The 24054-nt window shown below is 38.1% G+C and overlaps 1 protein-coding gene across 1 annotated transcript in view; it reads left to right on the forward strand.

Moving 5' to 3' along the window:
• Positions 1-712: 712 nt before the first annotated feature.
• LOC118811229 (deleted in malignant brain tumors 1 protein-like) overlaps positions 713-24054 on the forward strand; it is a gene marked incomplete at its 3' end in the record, with an annotated part of 42197 nt that continues 18855 nt past the window's right edge. The window contains 13 exon segments of the mRNA XM_036575388.1: positions 713-950; positions 6049-6207; positions 11038-11203; positions 11665-11816; positions 12061-12390; positions 13822-14133; positions 14579-14635; positions 15014-15109; positions 15895-15957; positions 16637-16690; positions 16811-16888; positions 21371-21439; positions 23719-24024. Coding sequence (XP_036431281.1) covers positions 713-950; positions 6049-6207; positions 11038-11203; positions 11665-11816; positions 12061-12390; positions 13822-14133; positions 14579-14635; positions 15014-15109; positions 15895-15957; positions 16637-16690; positions 16811-16888; positions 21371-21439; positions 23719-24024 — 2080 coding nt within the window.

The following is a 24054-nucleotide window of genomic DNA, read 5'->3' on the forward strand; positions in this document are numbered from 1 at the left end:
TGAAGTCAGTCTCCTGTATGTTGGTGTGTTTCTCACCACACTGCTGTGAGCGTCTCTCCTCACACACACCTCTAGAGACAGAGGTGGAGTTCTGTTCATCAGTGCTGACGCTCTTTTGATAAATATGGAGAAAGAAAAAAATGCCTCCTCTGATTTGTCACTGAAAATGTTTGATGATTTCTTCTTCTCTTTCTAATAAGGTCATAGTGAGTGTGATTGGCAGCTGTGGGGAGCTCTCTCTCTCTCTCTCTCTCTCTCTCTCTCTCTCTCTCTCTCTCTCTCTCTCTCAGTTTCTTCAGTCTCTCTGGGGGAGTGGAGGTGAAGCTTGTCCTGCTGCTGAGTTGGAAGGACTGTGTGCAGGTCAGAGGGAGCTGGACAGCTGTGTGGCTCTCATTCTTCTGTCCTCCACAATCACACTCACCACAGCTTGTAAGTACTCACTGATCAAAAATTTTAAAGAGTAATCAGTGTATTAAACACTAGTATGAATTCAACTGTATTTGTTCACATCAGAACATATGAAATTACATTAACAGTGAGTAGAGACATTAATGCAACAGCTGCCTGAGGCCACATACGGTCCTTACTGTATCCTCAGCTGTTTATATTGTTTTCTTTTGTCCTTTCTTATTTAGACAGTGTGAGGTTGGTGGATGGTGGGAGATGCTGTGCTGGGAGAGTGGAGGTTCATAACAATTATCTGTGGGGAACAATGTGTGATGATGGCTGGCACATTACAGATAGTGCAGTAGTGTGTAGAGAGCTGGGCTGTGGTGAAGTTGTGGATATACCAGATAATTCTTTCTTTGCACCCGGATCAGAAGTGTTCTGGACATATGGACTGGCCTGTGATGGATCAGAGTCTACACTGAACATATGTGGAGGAAGAAATATGAATTTCCAGCTTCCTAACTGTGATCATACTAATGATGTTGGAACAATCTGTTCAGGTAAGTTTTACCATCCCTCTGTCTGAAGTGAAATCAATGTTCATTTGTGTGATTTCTGTGTATATATTTATATATTTGTGTGTATATATATATATATATATATATATATATATATATATATATATATATATTTATATATATATATATATAGATATATATATATATATATATATTTATATATATAGATATATAGTCGTATCTCTAATAGGGCTCTCGCTTAGCCAGCCACTCACCAGGACCAGCGTTGCTTAGCTTCATAGATCAATCAAGCCTAAGTTTTCCCAGCCCCATAGAGCCACCAGCTTCTTAGAACATAGATAAAATTAAAATATATTATGTGAAATAAATATTATATTAATAAAATATTATAGTATCATGGCAGCATGGTGGCGCAGTGGGTAGCGCTGTCGCCTCACAGCAAGAATGACCTGGGTTCGATTCCCGGCCGGGCAACCAGGGTCATTTCTGTGTGGAGTTTGCTTGTTCTCCCCGTGTCTGCGTGGGTTTCCTCCGGGTACTCCGGTTTCCTCCCACAGTCCAAAAACATGCAGTCAGGCTGTTTGGACATGCTAAATTGCCCCTAGGTGTGAGTGTGTGTGTGACTGTGTATGTCTGTCTGTCTGCCCTGCGATGGACTGGCGTCCTGTCCAGGGTGTATCCTGCCTTCCGCCCAATGACAGGTGGGATAGGCTCCAGCACTCCACCGTGACCCAGAAAGATAAACGGTTTAGATGATGTATGTATGTATTTGTGTATATGATATATAGTATCATATACAAAATTATTATTATATAACATTAAGAGACATGTAAAACATTAAATTTATCACAACAAAGAGAAGATGTAAAATGCATGAACTGTAAATGGTAGTAAATGAAATGTATGAAATTTTCATCTAAAACTCAATGAATCTGAGTATACTGTGAAAGATATTTCCCCAGTGTCTGGTAGATTTTTAAAAATGTTTTTACAAAGAGTTAAAATTGGAGGTGCACTTTTTAAAGGAAAACAGTTGTAGGCCTGCCTAATTGAAGGTAAAACACTTTGCTCTTACTAAACATTTATAGCATTAATCCTTTCTCATCAGCCAGATTTCAATAGGTCAGATATACTAAACCATATCAAATTGTAAATATTTCTGCCTAATTATTTAATTTATTTTCAAAATATCTGAATGATAATGCAGTGCTGGCATCATATATCATCTACTTTATCATCTATCTATTTAATACTTTTAGAAATCAGCATGAAACTAGCAAGAAAAATGACACAATTTTTTTTTTTTTGAATATTGATTTTTATACCCTTTTATAATTGTAACTTATTGTACCTCAAATTGACATTGTACTATGTGATGCACAACAATGTGTTTGGATTTGTCACCCATTTTATGCAGTCCTACCAAGCAATGGAAAAAAAACAACACTCACTAGACTGTTTTTCCATAAGATCATACTGACAAAAATCAGGAAAAGACAGGATACTGCCATAATGAGCGGAGGCACAGTGTGTGAATAACAGCCGGGAGCCTCTCAGCAATTAACACAAAAAAGAATATCACCAAGTTTCATCAAACTGTATAAGGGGAATGTTAATCTGATAAAAGGTTTGAATAAAACGTGAGGATATTCTTGTGTAATTTGAGATTCCTCCAAAATAGAAATTTAAAAAAAAGAATACGAATGATAAAAACAAAGGACATTTAACCAATTATATATTTGATGTAGTGTTTATTAATGAAATAAGGTTTTAAAGATCAAGCCCATTTTTATAAAAGGTCAAAATTAGTATATTTACTGTATATCAGTTTTAGGAGAACATTGTTTTCTATGTCTCTAATCTTAGAGGTCCGGCTGGTTGGTGGTTCTCACTGTTCTGGGAGAGTGGAGATGCTTCATGGAGAGACCTGGTCCACAGTGTGTGATGCTGACTTTGACCAGCAGGATGCAGAGGTTGTGTGTCGAGAGCTGGGCTGTGGGCTTCTAAAAATGTTTGGGTATTGAAGACACAAACTGACCTAGCTTTAAAAGTCGAATTTTGTGACATTCTTCAAGTCTTTAGCTGCACAACTGTGTATTCTGTTGTGTTTTACACACGTTTTCAATAGGAGACAGGCCTGAACTGCAAGAAGGTTAATCTAACACCCACTCATTCTGATAACTCTGCCATGCTGTTTTAACATCTTCAGAATATAGTCTGGCATCACCATGTTGAAATAAGCATGAGCATCCCTGAAAAAGACGTTGTCTAGAAAGCAGAATATGTTGCTTAAATTGTGTTCAGCTTTAACAGTGTCTTTACAGATGTCTTAGTTACCAAAAATACACCCCCCTACCATGACAGACACTGGCTTTTTAATTTTACACTGATAATGATTTCCAGATACTTCAGATTCCACACAGTGATATCACTTTCTCATATGGGAAGTTGACCTGTGTTTAATCTCATATATATTCCCCCAGTGAATCATGAATTCAGGCTGACCATTTAAGTGCTCCTAATCGCTCAGGTGAACATTAAAACATAAAATAGAAATAGAAATATCTGTCTGTTAGTTATTCACCCTTAAGAATTTTTAGGGCTGCAAATTTAAAACAACATCCAAGTTAACATTTCCTACAACATCTGGCTTCATTTTTTAAATATGCAAGAAAATATTTGCTGTTTTGGTGAAATTGGCAAATTATTTTTACTGTGCTACAATGTGCATACACTTAAGGATTGTCAGGTGTCAGTATCAGTTCTTTGACTAAGCAAACAGACAGAATTTAAAGGTACTAATCATCTTACTGTGCACTATACCAATAAAAATACAGTTTATTTACCGACATACACAAAAAATAACTTTTTTAAAATTGTCATTGATGTTTTGCATAATTATGAAATTTTGAATGAAGTAAAATAATTAAGTCTTACTAAACCTTAAATTCAAAGGAGGACACTGTCAAACACGTTGGTCTAAAATTACACTGAAGTTATCATCTTCTGACGTCCCCTCTTAGCAAGATGGCATTTTCTTGACTTCAGAAGAAAAAGTAATATTCCTCTCCCATTTCCTAAAACCTGTCACTGTTCAGCATTGCTCGGTATAAATTTCAACATTTATAACATGTTCATAGTGAGAAAACACCCACAAACAGAATCAGTCACAGGCACAGGAAAAGACAGATGGAAGACATATTGGAAGTTATGTCAGCAGTAGTTGGATGTGTTGAGTGTATCAGTCGCTGTGCTGGTCAGGTTTGTTTAGCTAGGGTTTACTTGTGCATTGGCACAAAAACTGTGTGAAAGTTCAAGTGGGTGAGTGAAACTGTATGACCGAGTGCGCTGTGCTTTTTGCCAACTTTGTGTTCAACCTTGACATGTTCTTAACTTTCCTCTCACTGTAGGCTCTGTTTCATTCCTGTGTTTTACTGAAAAGCACATTTAGCTGGATTCACCCAACATATTGTCCACATCTCTACCAATCCAGTAGCACTGCGTGAGGGACATAGAGACACACTACAGACGTGTGTTTTTGATCATGTTTGCATCAAAAATGTACATACAAAAGAAAAACCCCTTTATCAGAAAGGAAAGAAGTTCAAGTGCTGATTCTGATAATGAGATTATAATATTGGCTCTGATAATTGGTCAGTATTAGAAACCATGGCAGTACTCAGCATAATGAATTACAAGAGAAACAGGTGAAAGACATTAATATTCAGGTGACAGTGACAGTGTGTCATCAGTCACATGAAGTTCCTGGATATTTCAGAGCCAGAGGGATGCGTGACACAGCCAGAGCTACTTTTTCAAAGTATTGTGACGTTGAGGTTCTCCACAAGAAACTCAGTGAAGTCAAGGGTCTGGTCCATAGCTGTATATTGACTCAAAACAACCAGGATATTTTTTTCTTTTTGTAAAACCCACCAACACTTTTGAAATAATGCTTAGCCTGTTTAGCTCACCTAAACCAGACTCAACATTTCTTTCTTTTATTTAACTGACTACATTACATGGCAACGGCACAGTATTTCGCCAGGTTCGGGGCATGCATTTTCAAAAGCATCAGTTCTGAAGTCTCCCTCTCTCTCTCTCTCTCTCTCTCTCTCTCTGTTTCTCTCTCTCTGTCTATGTTGTACAGCCAGTGTGAGGTTGGTGGATGGTGGCAGTCGCTGTGCTGGGAGAGTGGAGGTTCTTCATAGAGGACAGTGGGGAACAGTGTGTGATGATGGCTGGGATTTGAAAGATGCTGCAGTGGTGTGTAGAGAGCTGGGCTGTGGAGAGGCTGTAGATGTACTGAGTAATGGTCACTTTGGACCAGGATCAGGACCAATCTGGATGGATGGTGCAGATTGTAGTGGATCAGAGCCCACACTGAAAAACTGTAGGTCAAGAAGATGGGGCACAAATAACTGTGATCATAATAAGGATGCTGGAGTCATCTGCTCAGGTAAACTAAACTATACATACGTTATACAAACTATACATATGTTATAGGATGAAAAACCTCATATCTACAAAATGACAACTTTACAGGAGCAGGAAAAAACATACTTTACTTCTAATGTAAGTCAGTGGTACCAGACTTTTTTCCAAGTAATTTTGAGTTATTTCAAATTATGTAAAAAAAACTGAAAAACAACAAAAATTGAGATTTTTGGAGGTTTTCTTCTGACAGCATCGATATATATAACTTTAGACTGTGTTTTACAGCTATTTAAAGGATTTAGTACATAAGATTTATCAAATGTCATCAAAAATATTCTTTTTTTTCTGAAAATATTATAGGTGTCAGGCTGGTTGGTGGTTCTCGCTGCTCTGGGAGAGTGGAGATTTTTCATGGAGAGACCTGGTCCTGTGGAGGTGCTGGGAGCAGCTGCTTTTGGCAGAGGAGCTTCAGTGTAGAGGCAACGAATCTCAGATTCACTTCTGTCCAAAATCATCTTCACTCAACCACTGCTCCCACAACAATGACATAGCATTGGTATGTGCTGGTAAGACTTGTATCCTCCACAGTTAATCTCATTTCTGGGCTACATTTGTGAAAATACGTAGTATCAAGTTATGTGTTATGCATCACATGTTATTTGCAGTTCTCTCTCTGTGTGCTCAGTCAGTGTAAGGTTGGTGGATGGTGGCAGTCGCTGTGCTGGGAGAGTGGAGGTTCTTCACAGAGGACAATGGGGAACAGGGTGTGGTCAAGGCTGGGATATGAGTGATGCTGCAGTGGTGTGTAGAGAGCTGGGCTGTGGAGAGGCTGCAGATGCACTGGGTACAGCTCACTTTGGACCAGGATCAGGACCAATTTGGATGAATGATGTGAACTTCAGTGGATCAGAGTCTACACTGAAGAACTGTAGATCAACAGGGTGGGGAACAAATAACTGTAATCACAGTTCAGATGCTGGCGTCATCTGCTCAGGTAAACTACGCAAACATTTAGAAGACTTTTTTTGAATTTGATTCTTTATTGCTTCGTTCAAGACTTGCCTTCACATGTCTTTTCTTCTTTGTTTGCTTCTTATATTATAAATTACAGTATTGTTTTCAGGAACATGACAGATCAGTTTTTACCATCAACGCTTGGTTTATTTCCAGACAGCCTCACCATTTTGAAGAAGTCATATAGAACAAAATTAGAAAAACTAAGGAAGTTCTTATTTGTTAGTTGGGACACCAGCTGAGTAGGAGTAAATTACCAGAATGTAGTCAACTATACCAACTATGCCCACTTTGAGATCCCTTATATGGAAATTGACAATATTAGACTAAAAACCTTTACCAATATGTTCTTGGGGAGCTCAACAGGCAGCCAACACAAATAAACCTAAAAAGATTAATACTACTATAATAATAATAATAATAATAATAATAATAATAATAATAATAATAAAAGTATTTAAAACAGAATATTAAAAAAATGAAAAGTAAAAGACAGCGTAACAGTACACATGATGTGACAGAGTGGCACGTTCTTAAGGTTTATCCTAATTGTGAAAACTGACTTTTTTTTAAAGACAAAGTAACACATTGAGTGGGGGGGAGAAAACACTTGCAAGTCATCCCTGCAGTTAACAGTAACTCAACTCTTCTCTCAACCAACAGCAGCTCCATGCCTACTACACCACAAAAATAAAACAAAACAGTTGTCTATATCTAATCAAGAAGTTAGAGTTTCAAAAAAGATAGTTGAACTGTTAACACTGTAGACTCATTTGCAGCCGCTGAACCCAGCAGATTTCCAATACATCCACCCACACACACACTATCACAATACGCACAATTTGGGAGCCATCTGATGGATGGTGACTTTTCTAGCCCTGTCTCTTTATTCATAAAGGAGAAAAATACCACAACTTTATAAATAGCAGTATAATGAAACACAATTACCATATGGTAGTCAGATATCCACAAGATAAACACACATGCATATCAATTTCAAGATTGTTCAACATTTATTTATATAGAGCTTTTTACAACAGGCATGATCACAAAGCAGTGATCACAAAACTCTCTAAGAGCAAGAAAAAGAAACCTTGAGAGGAACCAAGACTCAAAAGGGAAGGCCATCCTCCTCTGGTCAACAACAGATAGCAAAACTCAACAAGAGCAGTGTAAATAAAGGATAATCTGACAATTATATACATCAATAAACATAAAAAAGAAAGGATCCAAATCACAAATGAGAAATAGATCTTTGAAAAACAGGCACTACTGTTGGAGTCTATCATAATGGCATATTAGTATGCATTTATGAATAACACAGTATAGTAGGCTGATGAACAATGTGATTGAATAGCTCACATTTATGTCCATGTAAAGGATGGGCAGATGTTCAGCTTGGAAGAGACATAGTTAGTCCTATTTAAGGTGATTGGACACCATATATTAATTAATATAGCACTAGCAGAGACTCTGTCTATTACGGTCTAACTGAAAAGGGAGAGCCAGAAGGTAGCAGAGACATGAAGGCCCTCCAGGATGTCAGCGACCCTCCAATCCACAGTTAACAAACCTGAGTGAGCACATATGAGCGTCAGGATTTAGCATAATACTCTATGTCCATGAAACCCACTTTTATCCAACTCAGAAACTCATTACCAAAGACTTGATTAAACAAGTAGGTTTTTAGCCTAATCTGAAACTGTGTCTGAACACCAACTGGAATGTTATTCCACACTGGTGGGCTTTGTATGAAAAAGCTCTACCTCCCGCTATAACTTTTTTAATTAATTTGAGGTACTTTTTTAATTAATTTGTGCAGTTTTCCTGCACGGTTGTGACAGTGAGAGTAAGAAGTGGACGGAAGCTCTGATTTAACTGTAAACAGAGCTGAGATGCTGTATGTTGTTTTTACTGCAGTTCTGCTGCAGCTGCTTCACATCAAGCCGTCTCTGTCTTTGTACAACACGCGATTTCGGTAATCTTCTGTTTTCAAAAGAAAGAAGAACTTTCATATGTAGCATGAATTTTATAGACTCTGTTTATATTAAGCTAGCTATACTGGCTAGAAGCTATTGCTAACCAAACTAGCCCGGCTAATATAAAGCAGCTTTTTCAGATGTTTTTTTTCAGCTAGGAGTCGCGTTTTTGACTGAGCAGTGAAAGGTGGATGTTTTCTGAAGTGCTGCTTCAAAAATCACCATGAAACTAAGAATAATGCTGTTTGGCAGATCGCTAACATAGCTAGCGTTAGAGCTAACATAGCTTTAACGTTTGATGCTCATACGAAGCTGGTGTTCTTCAAACTGCTAATGGTAGGCTAGCTAATTAGCGACTGTAGCCTGCTAGCCTACCGTAAGCTAATACAATTTAAACGAGGTCTGTAAAATAGACTTTACATATAAAAGTTTTTGTTTGTGTTTATGTCAGAAGTCACTGCATCCTGTAGCTAAATGCGTCACAGAACCTGCTCCACGTTAGCCGGCTGGTGCCAGCAGCTGATGAAAGCTAACTAGCTTCCTTATTTGGGAATACAGAAAAGCAGTAATTAATGGTTAAGTAAGAGGAATTTAAGTAAAAAAGAACACCATTTTTGCCTTTTATACGGTATGAACTGCTCTGCGTCTGATTCATAACAATTTTGTATGATGTGGAAACAAGTGGAGATTTGAGCATAAATGATAAATCAGCTTCAGTGCATGAAACCCGCACTACCAGCACCTCATTTACATATCATTTACATGAAGCACAAACTAATTCATGCAGATGTTTCAGTAGCCAGCCAATAAAACGGCAGTGTTTGGCATGAAAGCTAATGGCCGTGCTCGTGGGTGGAAGTTGATGTCCAGCAGTGAGTGCACTCCTCCCCTGCTGACCAAACTTAATAGTATTAAAATGAAAACAACTGGAAAAGATAAAATGTGAAATAAAACAAAAATACTCAGTGTTGTTAACATAGTAGAGTGATTGTTTAGTGTAGTTAATTCCCTAAAATAAACGCTGTATTATTGCAGTGTATGACCGAAGCTGTGTTTGTGAGTCAGTAGTATGAAACAAAAGCACAGTGTAATGTGTCTTTAAATGGAACATGAAATAGTTGCAGCACTTGTTTATATCAATGTGCATGTAAAGTAAGTACATCCACTTTTGTACTGGACTGTCATGCACACAAATTAGTGTTATTGAAATTTTCTATTGTTGTTCTTATTTTTGCAATTACAGATTATGTTGATAATAGTTTTGGTTAATTAGCCACATATCCAGCATTTATGTTATAACTGGGATATGAGAGACGCTGCAGTGGTGTGTAGAGAGCTGGGCTGTGGAGAGGCTGTAGATGCACTGGGAGGAGCTCATTTTGGACAACGATCAGTACCAATCTGGATGGATAATGTGGACTGTTTTGGAACAGAGTCCACGCTGAAGCACTGTAGATCAGTAGGATGGGGTAAACATTTCTGTAGTCACCGTTGGGATGCTGGAGTCGTCTGTTCAGGTCAGTTACAGTCTGTCTATTCATCCATGATAATAGGTTATTTCATCATTATTATAATATATCAAATACATTTTAATGAATAGTTTTAGTTAAATTAACTTGGCTCAAATTCACTGGTGGTTCTTCAAGGGGCTGAGTGTAACAAGTGTAGCTGCATTACTAGGTGTTTTAATAAATGAAAAATTATTTATTTACCCCAGTGTCACTACTTGGTTGAGCATAGTCTGCCAACCAAAAATATCCTGCCAGCAGTGGTTTTATGGTCAGAAACTGACCACTGATGAAAGGCTAGCCTGGGATAACTAACACAAAGTGTGAATGGAACATTCTCTTGTTAGTCTTCCTTGACAACTTTAGGGCTGTGTAGCTTCTATGTGATACAAGAAGCCACTTGCAGGACATAGGCAGGTGAGGTGGAATTTTCAGTTGGTATGCATTAGCTCTGGTAGTAAGCACAAAAAAGGAACTAACTTAAGGAGGTTTCCTTAGACATTTGCACACTATGTTTGGAATTTTTATTCATAAATATAGGCAAGAGAATAAAAGCCTGGTAACTGGGAGATGGAACTTAAAATTAGCTTAAGTTCCAGGGGATGAAACACAATAAGCCATGTTAAAAATTATCAAGCTCTTTAAATAAAAAAAGAGTACAGTCACACTTTGCATCTATTAAATTATGTCAAATTTGTCAAGTGGCAAGTTTCTGTAAAGATGTTACATTTTGTACAGGTCGCATCTCCAGGCTTGCTAATGGTTTCCATCTGTGCTCTGGGAGAGTGGAGGTGCTTCATGGAGAGACCTGGTCCACAGTGTGTGATGTTAAATTTGACCCGCAGGATGCAGAGGTTGTGTGTCGAGAGCTGGATTGTGGGCTTCCTGTGGAGGTGCTGGGAGCAGCTGCTTTTGGCAGAGGGAAGGGTCAGGTGTGGTCAGAGGAGCTTCAGTGTAGAGGCAATGAATCTGAGATTCACTTCTGTCCAACATCATCTTCACTCAAACATAACTGCACTCATGACAATGATGTGGGACTGGTGTGTGCAGGTAAAGAAAGAATTTATGTTTAAAAGTGAACATTTTCAATAAAATGTGCCACTGCTTGGCAAATTATATGAACAGTGAGTTGCTCTTATTTGTGTTGATTCCTGTAATGTGATGTTGATTCAGGTCACACGCAGGCTTGGCTGATAAACGGCTCTGACTCCTGTTCTGGTCGAGTGGAGCTCCAGTACCTCAGTGAGTGGGGCACAGTGTGTGATGTAAGCTGGGATATGAGAGCTACCAGTGTCCTCTGTGGTCAGCTGAAGTGTGGGAGTGCTGTGGCTGTGTTGGGGTCAGACTGGTTTGGGGAGGGGAGTGGCCAGATCTGGGCTGATGTGTTTGATTGTCAGGGGAACGAAACACACCTGTCAAAATGTCCCATTTCATCATGGAGTCGAACTGCATGCTCTCATGAACAGGAAGCTGGAGTCATCTGCAGTGGTGAGCTCTCAGAACTGTTTAAACCATCTTATACTAATATCCTGCATGATATGACCAGTAATATGAGCAGTACATGACTGCATATATCTAGGGCCCTCTCAGTTAAATATTAAAAATATTTTAATGAGTTTTCCTCTTTAGGTTCCTCTCTGGCGTTTCATGAGGGGCGAGTGCAGTTGTCTGGAGGGATGGAGTGTGAGGGGTGGTGGAGGTGTACTTCAGGCAGGACTGGAGGAGAGTTCTGCTGGACTCCTGGAGTGAGTCTGAGGCCTTTGTGGTCTGCAGACAGCTGAGCTGTGGCTCTGTGTTCAGCTTCTCCAGCTCCTCTACATCCAGTCCTGAACACAGACACATGTGTGTGACGGGTTTTAATTGTTCTGGGAGTGAAGCTCATCTGGGGAACTGCAGCACCGCACAAGCGGTCAACTGCAGCTCCAGAGAACAGCTCTCAATCACCTGCTCTGGTACAATTTACACCAGTTAAAAAACAAAAGGATATCGAACCCTATCTGATCTGTTTGTTGTAAATATTAATTTCACACAAGATTTATTATATACATAACATTACATACGTAACTTTATTATGTGGAAGAACAGTCAACACAGTGTTCTCAACCTAAATTAGCTATCAGAATAATATAAGGTGAATTACTGGTGAATTATGTGCTTTTGTATGTCCATTTGTCTGTCTGTCTGTGTGGAGTGTAGGTCAGTTTAATTCAGCTCACAGCTCCATCAGGCTGGTTGGTTCTGGGGGAGACTGTGCAGGAAGGCTGGAGGTTTTCCACAGCGGCTCATGGGGGACAGTGAGTGATGACTTGTGGGACATTAAGGATGCGCAGGTGGTCTGCAGACAGCTGCAGTGTGGAGTGGCCTTCAGTACTCTGGTACAAGCCCAGTTTGGACCTGGAACTGGACCCATATGGCTGAATGAGGTGGAGTGTAAGGGGAACGAGGCGTCCCTGTGGAACTGCAGATTTCAGCTGTGTGAAGAGGATGAATGTGGTCACAAGGAGGATGTAGGAGTCGTGTGTTCAGGTAAAGTGATATTGAGGGAGCTAACATTAGTTTAGAAGTATGTTTTAATTAACTCCAGTAAAAAATACTAGTTATTGATGAATTAATCAATGAACAATACCTAAATATACAAATAAATATATTCATTAATAAACTAAAGATAAGACTCAGTACAGGGCCTTCTTCCACCAGAGCCTAAAGAGATGAGACTCACTGAGGGCTGTGAGGGGAATCTGGAAGTGTTCTACAATGGAACCTGGGGTAATGTGTGTTTAAATGGGATGGAACAAGAAACAGTAAGTTTGATTTGTCAAGAGCTGAACTGTGGAAGATCTGGCAGTGAGAGTCCTGCCAAAGCAAGAGTGGAATCAGCTCCTAACTGGCTGGATAATCTAAAATGTAGGAAATATGACTCCACTCTGTGGCATTGTCCATCTTCACCCTGGAGAGAGAACACGTGTGATAATAGCAATGAGGTGGCTCGTATTACCTGCTCAGGTAGGCAGCTTCTAGTAGTTTTGTATATTAATATGAGTGGAATGTGTAGAATGTTTGTTATTTTCTATATGTGCCTACAGTAGAACACTTGATTAATGTGAAATAAAACTGGCTAAAATAGCTACAGAGCTTACACAGCTGGAAAAATAAGGGACTTAAAAAAGTTAAAAACGTACTTAAAAAGAAAAATGTTTCACTAAATATAGTGGATATAGAAACATAATTATCTATATGACAATTATGCAGATTTATTTCTGTATTTAATGAGTCTTTAATATACAAACCATCAGTGTTGTGTTTTTTAAATATTAGCAAGTTTCAGTAAAGTTTTCAGTAAAGCTTCAGTCCCCTGACTTCACCAAGTATTTTGGAAAGAACCCACACATCACATTATTAACAGGGGTTCTCAGTTTATTAATGCATCTTAAGAGATTATTTCTTTTGGTCATATGCATTTTAATCATTTAAATATTTATTCTGAAATAAAACACTGATTGACACTTATTATGAATTGTGAAGTGGGCTTAAAAGGTACAAGGGGCCCATTATGATTATGTTAAAAGATAGGTTAGTCTTTCATTTTAGCGACATAACTAAAAACTGAAAATACGAATGAAAGCTTAGATTTAGGTGGATTTATAAGCAGTTTCATGAATAACAGCCCAATGATTAATGAATTACCTTTTTATACTTACAGAAGAGGAAAATCGTCATGTGATGCAAAGCCATCTGAAATGCTCATCATCTTCTTATCAGAAACAGTGCTCATGTAAGTACACTTTCAAAATAATTTAGTCAGTATTTAATGAACTACAGCAATAATCAAAAGTGAGTGGTTATTATCTTTGCACAATTTTTAAATACTTTTGAATCAGTATGTTTTACTTACAGTAAAAATCTGTATTGCACTATGTAGCTGTATCGTTGATCACATTATCCTCATGTGTGATGCAGATCACCTGCCTCTCAGACTGAGGGGAGGAAATGGAAGCTGCTCTGGAAGGCTGGAGGTGTATCATAGTAAAACATGGGGCTCCGTCTGTGATGAACTCTGGGACATCAGGGAGGCTCAGGTGGTCTGCAGGCAGCTGGGCTGTGAGCCGGCGCTGAGTGCTGATGGGAGTGCTGTCTTTGGTGGTGTAGGGCCTATCTGGCTGAACAGAGTGAGGTGTAGAGGGAATGAGATTCACCTATGGGACTGTCCTCATTCCCTGAAGAACCACACTGACTGCTCCCACAGGCAGGATGCTGGAGTCACCTGTATAGGTCAGAAGAGTCAGCTGGAAGTTTCTGATTCCAATCAAATCGCTTACACAAAACACAATACTATCTTACTGTTATTTATCTGTAGGGTGATTTTAAGCATTGTTGCTTTTAAACAACGTTGTCTAATGTTAGTTTGTCATATTCAGTTTTAAAATTGTAAGAAATCAGAATCAGAACTACAACTTAATACTAAAACTTCAGTGTGTGTACAGTGCCAACCATAATGTTTCGGCCATAGGGCTTCACAGGGGTGTTTAATTAGTCAGGTTTGGTTAATTGCTTCATTTGTACAGGTATAAGAGAGCTTTTCCTGTCAGTAAAATGTGTATGAGTAACAGAATTCATGCAAACAGTCATTGCATGCAAAGGATATGCAGGTTATGGTTGTATTTTGTGTGTGTTGTTGGCTGTTTATTGTTTGTGGGTTTTTTTTCTGTATTTTCAGAGATATCTGTGCCTGCCACTGCTGCACCCACAACAACAATCAACATCACCACCACAGGTGCAATTTTTGTCTCTTTAGTTTCTTAGGTGTTTCTGAACAGGCTATTCAGTGCTCTACAGAGTTTCTGTTCTGTATTGTTATTTGCACTTGGTCAGACAGTGAAGAGAACAATCCCTTCTCCACAAACTCATCCAACTACTGTTCAGTCCATCTATCCAGTGTCTCTCCTGGTTCTGGGATTGCTGCTCTTCCTGGCCTTAGTGATTCTGGTTGTGCTGTTTTACCAGAACAGAGTGCTCAGGAGAGGTAGAGAGATTCAGAGATCATCTACAATCCACTTTCTGTACATTCTCTAAACATCATTAGTCCTTCAGTCTGTCATCAGTCTTCTCTTCTACTGAACTGGCTCCATGTTTCTCTCTGTCTCTCTCACAGTGCTCTTTAAGAGGAGGCGTAAGACTCTGACTGAGGCAGTCTATGAGGAGATCGACCGCAGATACATCACTAAAAGAAATGACTTGACTCAAAGGGGTGACTCATATATGGAATGTTTTACATGCGGATTATTGTATTAAATTAAAGTATATTTACGTCAGAGATAAGAGAACATCACAATGCCTGATCATTGTCAGTGATGAAAACACTACCTTATGTTCTTAAAAGAACTGTGATTTAACAGCTTAACATAAATAACCAACAATTAAAAGTCCTGAATCATTTATTCAGTATAGATTTCTCAGTGTGTTAATAATAAAAGTAAATCAGTTAAATGAGAGTTTAGTGTATGTTAGATTAAATGTGCAGTTGGAGTAGATCTACATGTAGTGTATTGTGTTAATTCTGCTGATAAGCATCTATTAGAAGTAAATAAGTAACAAATTGTGTGAGTGACCGAGTGAGTGAGTGACCAAGAGACCAAGTGAGGGAATAACCAAGTGACCGAATAATTGACTGAATGAGTGTCTGACTGAGTGAATAAGTGACCAAGTGAGTAAGTGAGAGTGAGGGGCCAAATAATTGACCAAGTGACCAACTGACTGAGTGAGTGACCTAGAGACAGTTAATGACTCAGTGATTGAATTACTGAATGAGTGAGTGACCTAAAGACAGAGCAAGTGACTGAGTGACTGAGTGACCAAATGAGTGGTCAAGTGATTGAGTTTTAAGTGTTGTGTCTGAGAGCTCCCTCTAATGGCTGTGCTGCTATTATTCCTTGTAACCAACCCAAATTCACAATGATACACAGCACTCAGAGGATTTTGGGTGATTCTGCATTCTGAGCGTGTTTGATGTTCTGTTCTGCTCTCCTCTAACAGGAAGTATCCTCTCTGAAGAACAGCATTCAAGATATGAGGATGTGGATGAGGAGCTTCTCTCAGGTAAGAGGACCAGAACATGTGTGTGTCAAACTCCATTCAGCTGGGAAATATTTACCATTTAGAAATAAATAGAGTAAATCCAGTATTTGAAATATGGCACCAGAAGTGGGCAATAACTACATTACACTTACTAAGCTACATGTACTCAAGTAAAATGTAGCTGAATTTGTACTTTACTGAGTATTTGCAATGATAATTTATTTATTTTAAATCAAAATAACACCAAAAAAGGAAGAACTGTTCCTATGCTGATAAATGCTAAGTGTACTAAGATCTTTTGATTTTAACATTTTACTTATAAGTTGTTTTGTGGACAGATACTTTTACTTCGACTTGAGCCGTTATTTAACTAAAGTATTAGCATTTCTAAAAGAATTTTGGTTTAGGTCGCTCCACTCATACATTACATTTAGTCTATTTAGTGTCTGTCCAGGTTGTGCTTTTAGTGTATTTCTAGTACCATTGTTGTTCTTTGCTATTTCAGAGTGAAATTCTCTAATGCTGAATCTAGCTTGTTTCTTTGATTTGATTCATGTCTAGATTGGAAGTGTCTGTCAGAAATTATTGCCTCTTTAATTATAATTCAAACACTGTAACTCACAAAATGCTGAGTTTACATTAAAGCTCCTCTGAATGAGTATCTTATTTTTAAATGTAATTAAAAGTGCTCCTTTTCCAGCAAAGTCTCTGATTGGTGTAAAAGCAGGATATTACGATGATGTCACCACCAGTGGTCTGTTAAGTGGGTTCCTTTATTAATTAATCACCAGACTGATTTTGTCTTTACATGAAACCACAGTGTAAAAATAAGATTACACTGTTTGTAAAGTTGGTCTGTTTTTATTTGATTTAGGTGAATCAGCAAAAGAGGACACAGCAGAGAACTATGATGATGTCATCACTGCTGGACAGATCTCTGATATTGTAGCAGGTGTGTTTCTGTTTTGAGGTCTTAGTTTAGAAAAAGGTAGAAGCTACATAGAGATTAAAAATCATTGCAAATGTTATGAAAATGGAATAATCAAGTAATCTGTATTTGTAATGACTTTTTAAATCATTTGTGGAGATTTACTGTCCCCTACAGTCCATATACAGGCAAATATTTAAGTTTTTGAAATATATGCTTATCATGTCCACAAATCTGGCAACAATGTATTTATTAACTTTTTTTATTTTATAATATTTTATTTAAAAAACAAGTACATAAGTCTCTGAGTGGAATAAAACTCACCACCAGTGGCCTGGTAAGTGGACTGCTTTATTAATTTATATTAAAACAGAATATACTTACAGGTTTTACAATACAATATACAAATATTGCCAAAGGTATTCACTCAACTATCCAAATCATTGAATTCAGGTGTTCCAATCACTTCCATGGCCACAGGTGTATAAAACCAAGCACCTAGGCCTGCAGACTGCTTCTACAAACATTTGTGAAAGAATGGGTTGCTCTCAGGAGCTCAGTGAATTCCAGTGTGGTACCATGATAGGATGCCACCTGTGCAAGTCCAGTTGTGAAATTTTCTCGCTACTAAATATTCCACAGTCAACTGTCAGTGGTATTATAACAAAGTGGATGCCATTGGGAACGACAGCAACTCAGCCACGAAGTGGTAGACCATGTAAAATGACAGAGCGGGGTCAGCGGATGCTGAGGCGCATAGTGTGCAGAAGTCGCCAACTTTCTGCAGAGTCAATCGCCACAGACCTCCAAACTTCATGTGGCCTTCAGATTAGCTAAAGAACAGCGTAGAGAGCTTCATGGAATGGGTTTCCATGGCCGAGCAGCTGCATCCACACCTTACATCACCAAGCACAATGCAAAGCGTCAAATGCAGTGGTGACGTGTTCTCTGGAGTGACCAATCATGCTTCTCACTCGGAGGAAAGCGCCAACCGCCAGATCTGTTACGTCAGCTAACAGACGCCTGCGCTGACTAGCATCGCGCTGAGTGATGGGGGGAGAAGGGGGGGCCATCCTACCCACCCAGAGAAAGCGAGGCTAATTGTGCTCTCTCGGACTCCCGGCTACAGATGGCTGTAGCATCACCAGGGATCGCGCTCGCGATCTCTTGATGAAAGGACCAACGCTTAGACGGTTGCGCCAACTTTAACACAACTTTAACATAACTATATATTTCCCACCGTCTCACTATCATCAACTTATCAAGCAACTTAGCAAATGGAGGCTAACCTAGTAAACATAAACAAACTAGCTTGCTAACTCATCTGTACAGCTGTCTGTCTGAAACATTCATATTTCTTATTTTTATTTTTTTTTTTAATATTTTACACTATGTTCACTAGAACTTTAATGTCAATGTGAATTGGAAATCATAACACATTTTCTGTCCATATCATGACATACTTCTGAGCGAAACAGTATCACTGACAGTCTCTCAGATAGCTCAGCATTTTCACTTGATGATGGGTCGGGGTGGTTGGAGGGTGAGCTGAAACGTATTGTTATTGGTTAATATTATTTTCGATGCCCACTGGTGCCCAGTGATGTAATCAGAAATGGCAAGCAAAAGTCAGTACAGTTGATGGAAGATTAAAGGACAACAGGATTTTTGCCTTTTAAATGACATAACATGATGAATTGTGCATGACATGACCAGACATAACAAGGTGAAAATGTCCATTATTATTTCAATAATGGAAGTTGCAGCCTGGAGTACTGAAAAAACAACCTACATGGTGCTCTATTTACTGTTTTTTTGGACATTTTCTGATTGTTGGAATAAGGCGTGCTATGCAGATGTGCTATTTAAGATAAATATACTCATTTTACAGGTTATGATAACATGGAGGAAGAACCTCAGACAGAGATGAATCCACAGCCACAGCCAGTGTCTTTTCTCAGGAAATTACATTCAAAACGCAACAAGTGATTTTGTTAGAGATCACAATTCATATTTTAAGGAGCATAAACATTCCAGCTTTATTCCAGCTTTGCACATCTCAAATAGGATATGGTGGTATTAAACACCAAGTTTACACAAACCAAATATCACAAATTGTCCTTTCACCTTTCACCACTTTCTTTGAAATGTACCAGCCTTAGTGAGCTACACTCTCAATACAGATGTGTCAAAAGCAACATGTAATGCCATTTAATACTAGCAGTGTGTTTTATGTGTAACACAGGCAGTTACAGTCTGTGTTGTATCTAATTTTTTTAAGTTTTATTAGAAATATGTTACTAGAAATAATTCTTTTGCTACTAAATGTTTAATTATATTTTAAGTATATGAACAGTTTTGGCTGAAGACTTTAAATCAAAGAGCTGTTCATTTTTATGGTATATTATTTAAGAGAGTAAAGCTACAAAAGCTGTACAGACAAGCAGTGTAAGTGTTTTACTGTAATAATTTTCAATGAGTTATAAATGTTTAAAAATTAATCATAAAACAAACTGATCGCCCAATACTAATAAAAGTTAATGTAAAAACTGTTTCCTCACTTTTTCTCTCTTATATTATTTGTGAGTCTGTAATGATTGTTTGATTATTAATAGGTGAGATCGTATGCACATAGACTTAATCTCAACTGCAAGTTAAGTTCTGTATATTGAGTTTTTTTAAGTGTGTAATGTATGGGATCTGCTGTAGTCTGAAAGATGATTCTGTACTGTCCTCTCCTCTCTATATGTGGACCAGCAGAAGAACTCTGTACAAAATAAGGTTGATCTGCTTTTGATTCCACCTATGTGGTAAAAATAAATAAATAAATAAAAATCTGCAGAAAAACAACAATATGTGCAAATAGACTATACTCACTGTATTTTGTATTTGACCATTAATTGAAGCTATTAAAAGGGAAATTAGACTTAAACGTAACTAACAGTAGCATCATAAATAAAGGAAAGTATCTCATGGGAGGTAGTAGTAGTAGTAGTTGTTGTAGTAGTAGCAGATTCAAGATAGCACAGGATAAAAATAATGGACTCAGAAAAACACACATGATAGCGAATATGGACACCAGACAATGCACATAATGAAGGTGATGATGATGTTGGACTCAGAACAATGCATTTGGTAATTAAAATGATGATGATGATGATGATGATGATGATGATAAAATTACTCAGGACCACACACAAAATGACAATGATGAACTCAGGACAACACACATGATGATGGACCCAAGACAACGCACTTGATAATGATGATGATGATGATAAGCTCAGAAGAACACACTTGATGATGATGACAAGGATGATGATGATGATGATGATGATGATGAGGAGGAGGAGGAGGAGGAGGAGGAGGATGGGCTCAGAACAACACACGATGTTGACATGGATGATGATGATGATGATGATGATGAGGAGGAGGTGGAGGAGGAGGAGAATGATGGGCTCAGAACAACACACTTGGTGATGATGACAAGGATGATGATAGTGATGATGATGATGATGACACCTAATAGCTGTCTCTGATTCAGTATGTCTCAGAAATGATGTGTTTAGTTTTAGCTCTTTTTGCTGTCTGAGTCTGAACTGATATATGACACATTTTGATGTGTTACTATACTGAGGTAACAAAAAGTACAAAGATGGTATTTCTGAGGTTAAAGATGGAGTTTGAAGGAGAGGGCGTGATGCAGGGCAAACATGAGGATGACAGAAAGTTTAGGCACTTCACAGAAACATATATAAGACAGATCAGGATCAGTGAAAGAGAAAACTGAGAAGACACAACTCTCAGTTCAGTTCAAAAGATGAACCAGATATTACTTTGCCATTTTCCCTTGTTTCTTCTTTCTTTGCATTATAATCTTTTGTTATGACTCTTCAGTCATTTTAAGAATCATTCATCTGTTACTATAGCAGCTGTTTGACATCACTGCCATCTTGTAGAAAAAAAGGTGTATTACAGTGACTAAAACAATGTTTTTGTAAGACTGTGTGTAAAAGTGATAAACAAAATAATTTGGACAAAGGAGTATTGAAATGTGATAAATATTTTATGTTTATTTCATTTTAGAATATTATATAATTCTCATAAATTATTATCATAATTTTCTTGTACTTTACTTTAAAACAATTAAAAAGCTGCATGTTCCTCAGATCAGATCAGTAAAATAACATCTTTGAATGTTATTTATTTTTTAAAACTCTATGAATGATAAACAAATATTCCTGTTTATCTATAATTTAGCTCAGAGCTGTGTGTGTGAGCTGGTTATCGGTGTGTGGATCAGCTCTATGCAGGTGCAGCATTAATGCTGTATTACACTGGAGTGTTTCCTCTCTCTGAAGTCAGTCTCCTGTATGTTGGTGTGTTTCTCACCACACTGCTGCGAGCGTCTCTCCTCACACACACACCTCTAGAGACGGAGGTGGAGTTCTGTTTATCAGCGCTGAAGCTTGTTCTGCTGCTGAGACGAACATACTGTGTGTGCAGGTCAGAGGAAGATGGACAGCTGTGTGGCTCTCATTCTTCTGTCCTCCACAATCACACTCACCACAGCTGGTAAGTACTCACTCTATGCCAGTATAATGTATACATTCAGATTAATTCATCATTTTTTCATCATACTACATGTAATATGCGTATCAACTTACATTGTGTGTGTGGATCAAGTGTGACCAAGGAATCCTCAAGTGATGCCATAGAACACTTTTTTGATTCCCTAAACAACCTTATATGAAAAAGAAAAGAATGAGTGTGAAGAACATTTTAAGTGTTTAAGAACTCTAAAGAAATCTAACGGATGAAAATGTTTCAACTTTTTATTATTTTTTTCTGTATCTTCTTTCTATTCTTTTTACTCATGGTCAATGAAAGTCATTAAAGCGTTGAAAATAAAAAAATATATTACTGCTAGAAATGTAATTAAATATGCAATTATAATATTTAGTACAAACAATAAACTTTCTTTTCTTTCTCTCTTTTTTTAAATTTATTTCTGTCTGTTCTTCTCTCTATGTCTCCGTCATTGTCTCTCTCTGTCTCTCTCCATCTGTCTCCCTCTTTACTTTTAACTGAACGTTAAAAAGGCTTTTCACACTCACGCATCTCATTTGCCAAAAAAAGGAAATGAAAGTGATTATTTTATTTGATTATTTTATGCTTTTATGGAAATAACAATTTTGGCTTATTTGTTCTATTAATGTAATTGCCTGACTGCAAACAATCTTATATTTTTAAAATTATTAAAACATAAAACTACAAATAATTTTTACTAATAGAAATGTAATTAAAAATGTATTTTGGTTTTTTGGTATTATAACATTAAACCATAAACTCTCTCTCTCTCTCTCTCTCTCTCTCTCTCTCTCTCTCTCTCTCTCTCTCTCTCTGTTGTACAGTCAGTGTGAGACTGTGCTGGGAGAGTGGAGGTGTATTGTAATGATCAGTGGGGAACAGTGTGTGATAAGGAGTGGGGTATGACAGATGCTGCAGAGGTGTGTAGAGAGCTGGGCTGTGGAGATGCTCAGGGTATTCCTACGTTTGGTCCAGGATCAGGACCAATATTGCTGGGATCAGTGCGGTGTACTGGATCAGAGTCTACACTGAACAGCTGTTACTTTCTTTCATATTATGGTCAATACTGTAAATCTCATGATCAAGATGTTGGAGTCACCTGCTTAGGTAGGTTGCATCAATCCTGAAAAACAACTTTCATCAAATAGTTATAAACAATAATTATTGTCACTTTAGCTCTTAAAATACACTTAAAATATATTAAAATTTTTGATTTTTCATAGTTCAGTTCTTTGATGAAATAAAAATAAAAAGTCAGTTTTAAATTTTCAGTGTTGTGTCCAAACCTCAAACTGTACAGTCAGATCTAAACATTTAAAATGACATCCGTTCACTTTAATGGAAATCATGTAGGAAAAATTAATGGATGACAAAACAGCTCCACCATTTACCTGCTCTGTGATGTTCTTCCACATACAAACTGAATAATATTTGGGCAGAGACTCAGGTTGATGTCATCATGTCCTTATAGTCAGTTAATTTTATTAGTCAGAGTATCAGGACACATATGAAGCTAATTCCATCTGGCAACTTTAATCTCTTCAATAGTGAACTTGGCTTCCATCTCTGTCCATCTTAGAGCTCAACCTTAAATACCTCTAGACAAAGATGAATGATGAAAGCTAATATCTTATCTAAATACTCTGAGCTTCACTCATATAAAATAATTCAAGAATTTTAAAAGTATGTCTGTGGAGTATACATCTTACACTGTTATATACTCTTATCAATTCATACTAAGTGTCTAATATATGTAAATGTACTATGTTCTGTATGCTATTAACAGTCAAATAATGACAGGCCACAGAAAGTCCAGACTTGCTGATGGTCCTCATCTGTGCTTTGGGAGAGTGGAGGTGCTTCATGGGGAGACCTGGTCCACAGTGTGTGAAGCTGACTTTGACCAGCAGGATGCAGAGGTTGTGTGTCGAGAGCTGGGCTGTGGGCTTCTTGTGGAGGTGCTGGGAGCAGCAGCTTTTGGCAGAGGGGAGGGTCAGGTGTGGTCAGAGGAGCTTTAGTGTAGAGGGAATGAATTTGAGATTACTCTCTGTCCAATATGATCTTCACTCAAAACAAAATGTGAACATGACAATGATGTGGGACTTACTTGCTCTGGTCACTATAAATTATTGACCTCTTATTAAAATAAATTATTAGTATGTGTTTTACAGGTATTAGAGTCTCAGTGTTTACATGTAAAATGAGGAGTGATTGGTATTTTGCCATTCTATTACCTGTAATTGTAATGCCGTTTAACTGCACAGGGGCACGACTGGTGCATGGCTCTGACTCCTGTTCTGGTCGAGTGGAGCTCCAGTACCTCAGTGAGTGGGGCACAGTGTGTGATGTAAGCTGGGATATGAAAGCTGCCAGTGTCCTCTGTGGTCAGCTGAAGTGTGGGAGTGCTGTGGCTGTGTTGGGGTCAGACTGGTTTGGGGAGGGGAGTGGCCGGATCTGGGCTGACGTGTTTGACTGTCAGGGGAACGAAACACACCTGTCAAAATGTCCCATTTCATCATGGAGTCGAACTGCATGCTCTCATAAACAGGATGCTGGAGTCATCTGTGATAGTGAGCACTCAAAAATTTTGTACTCCATTT

Source organism: Colossoma macropomum, unplaced genomic scaffold (assembly GCF_904425465.1).
Source record: "Colossoma macropomum unplaced genomic scaffold, Colossoma_macropomum, whole genome shotgun sequence".
Taxonomy (NCBI): Eukaryota; Metazoa; Chordata; class Actinopteri; order Characiformes; family Serrasalmidae; genus Colossoma; species Colossoma macropomum.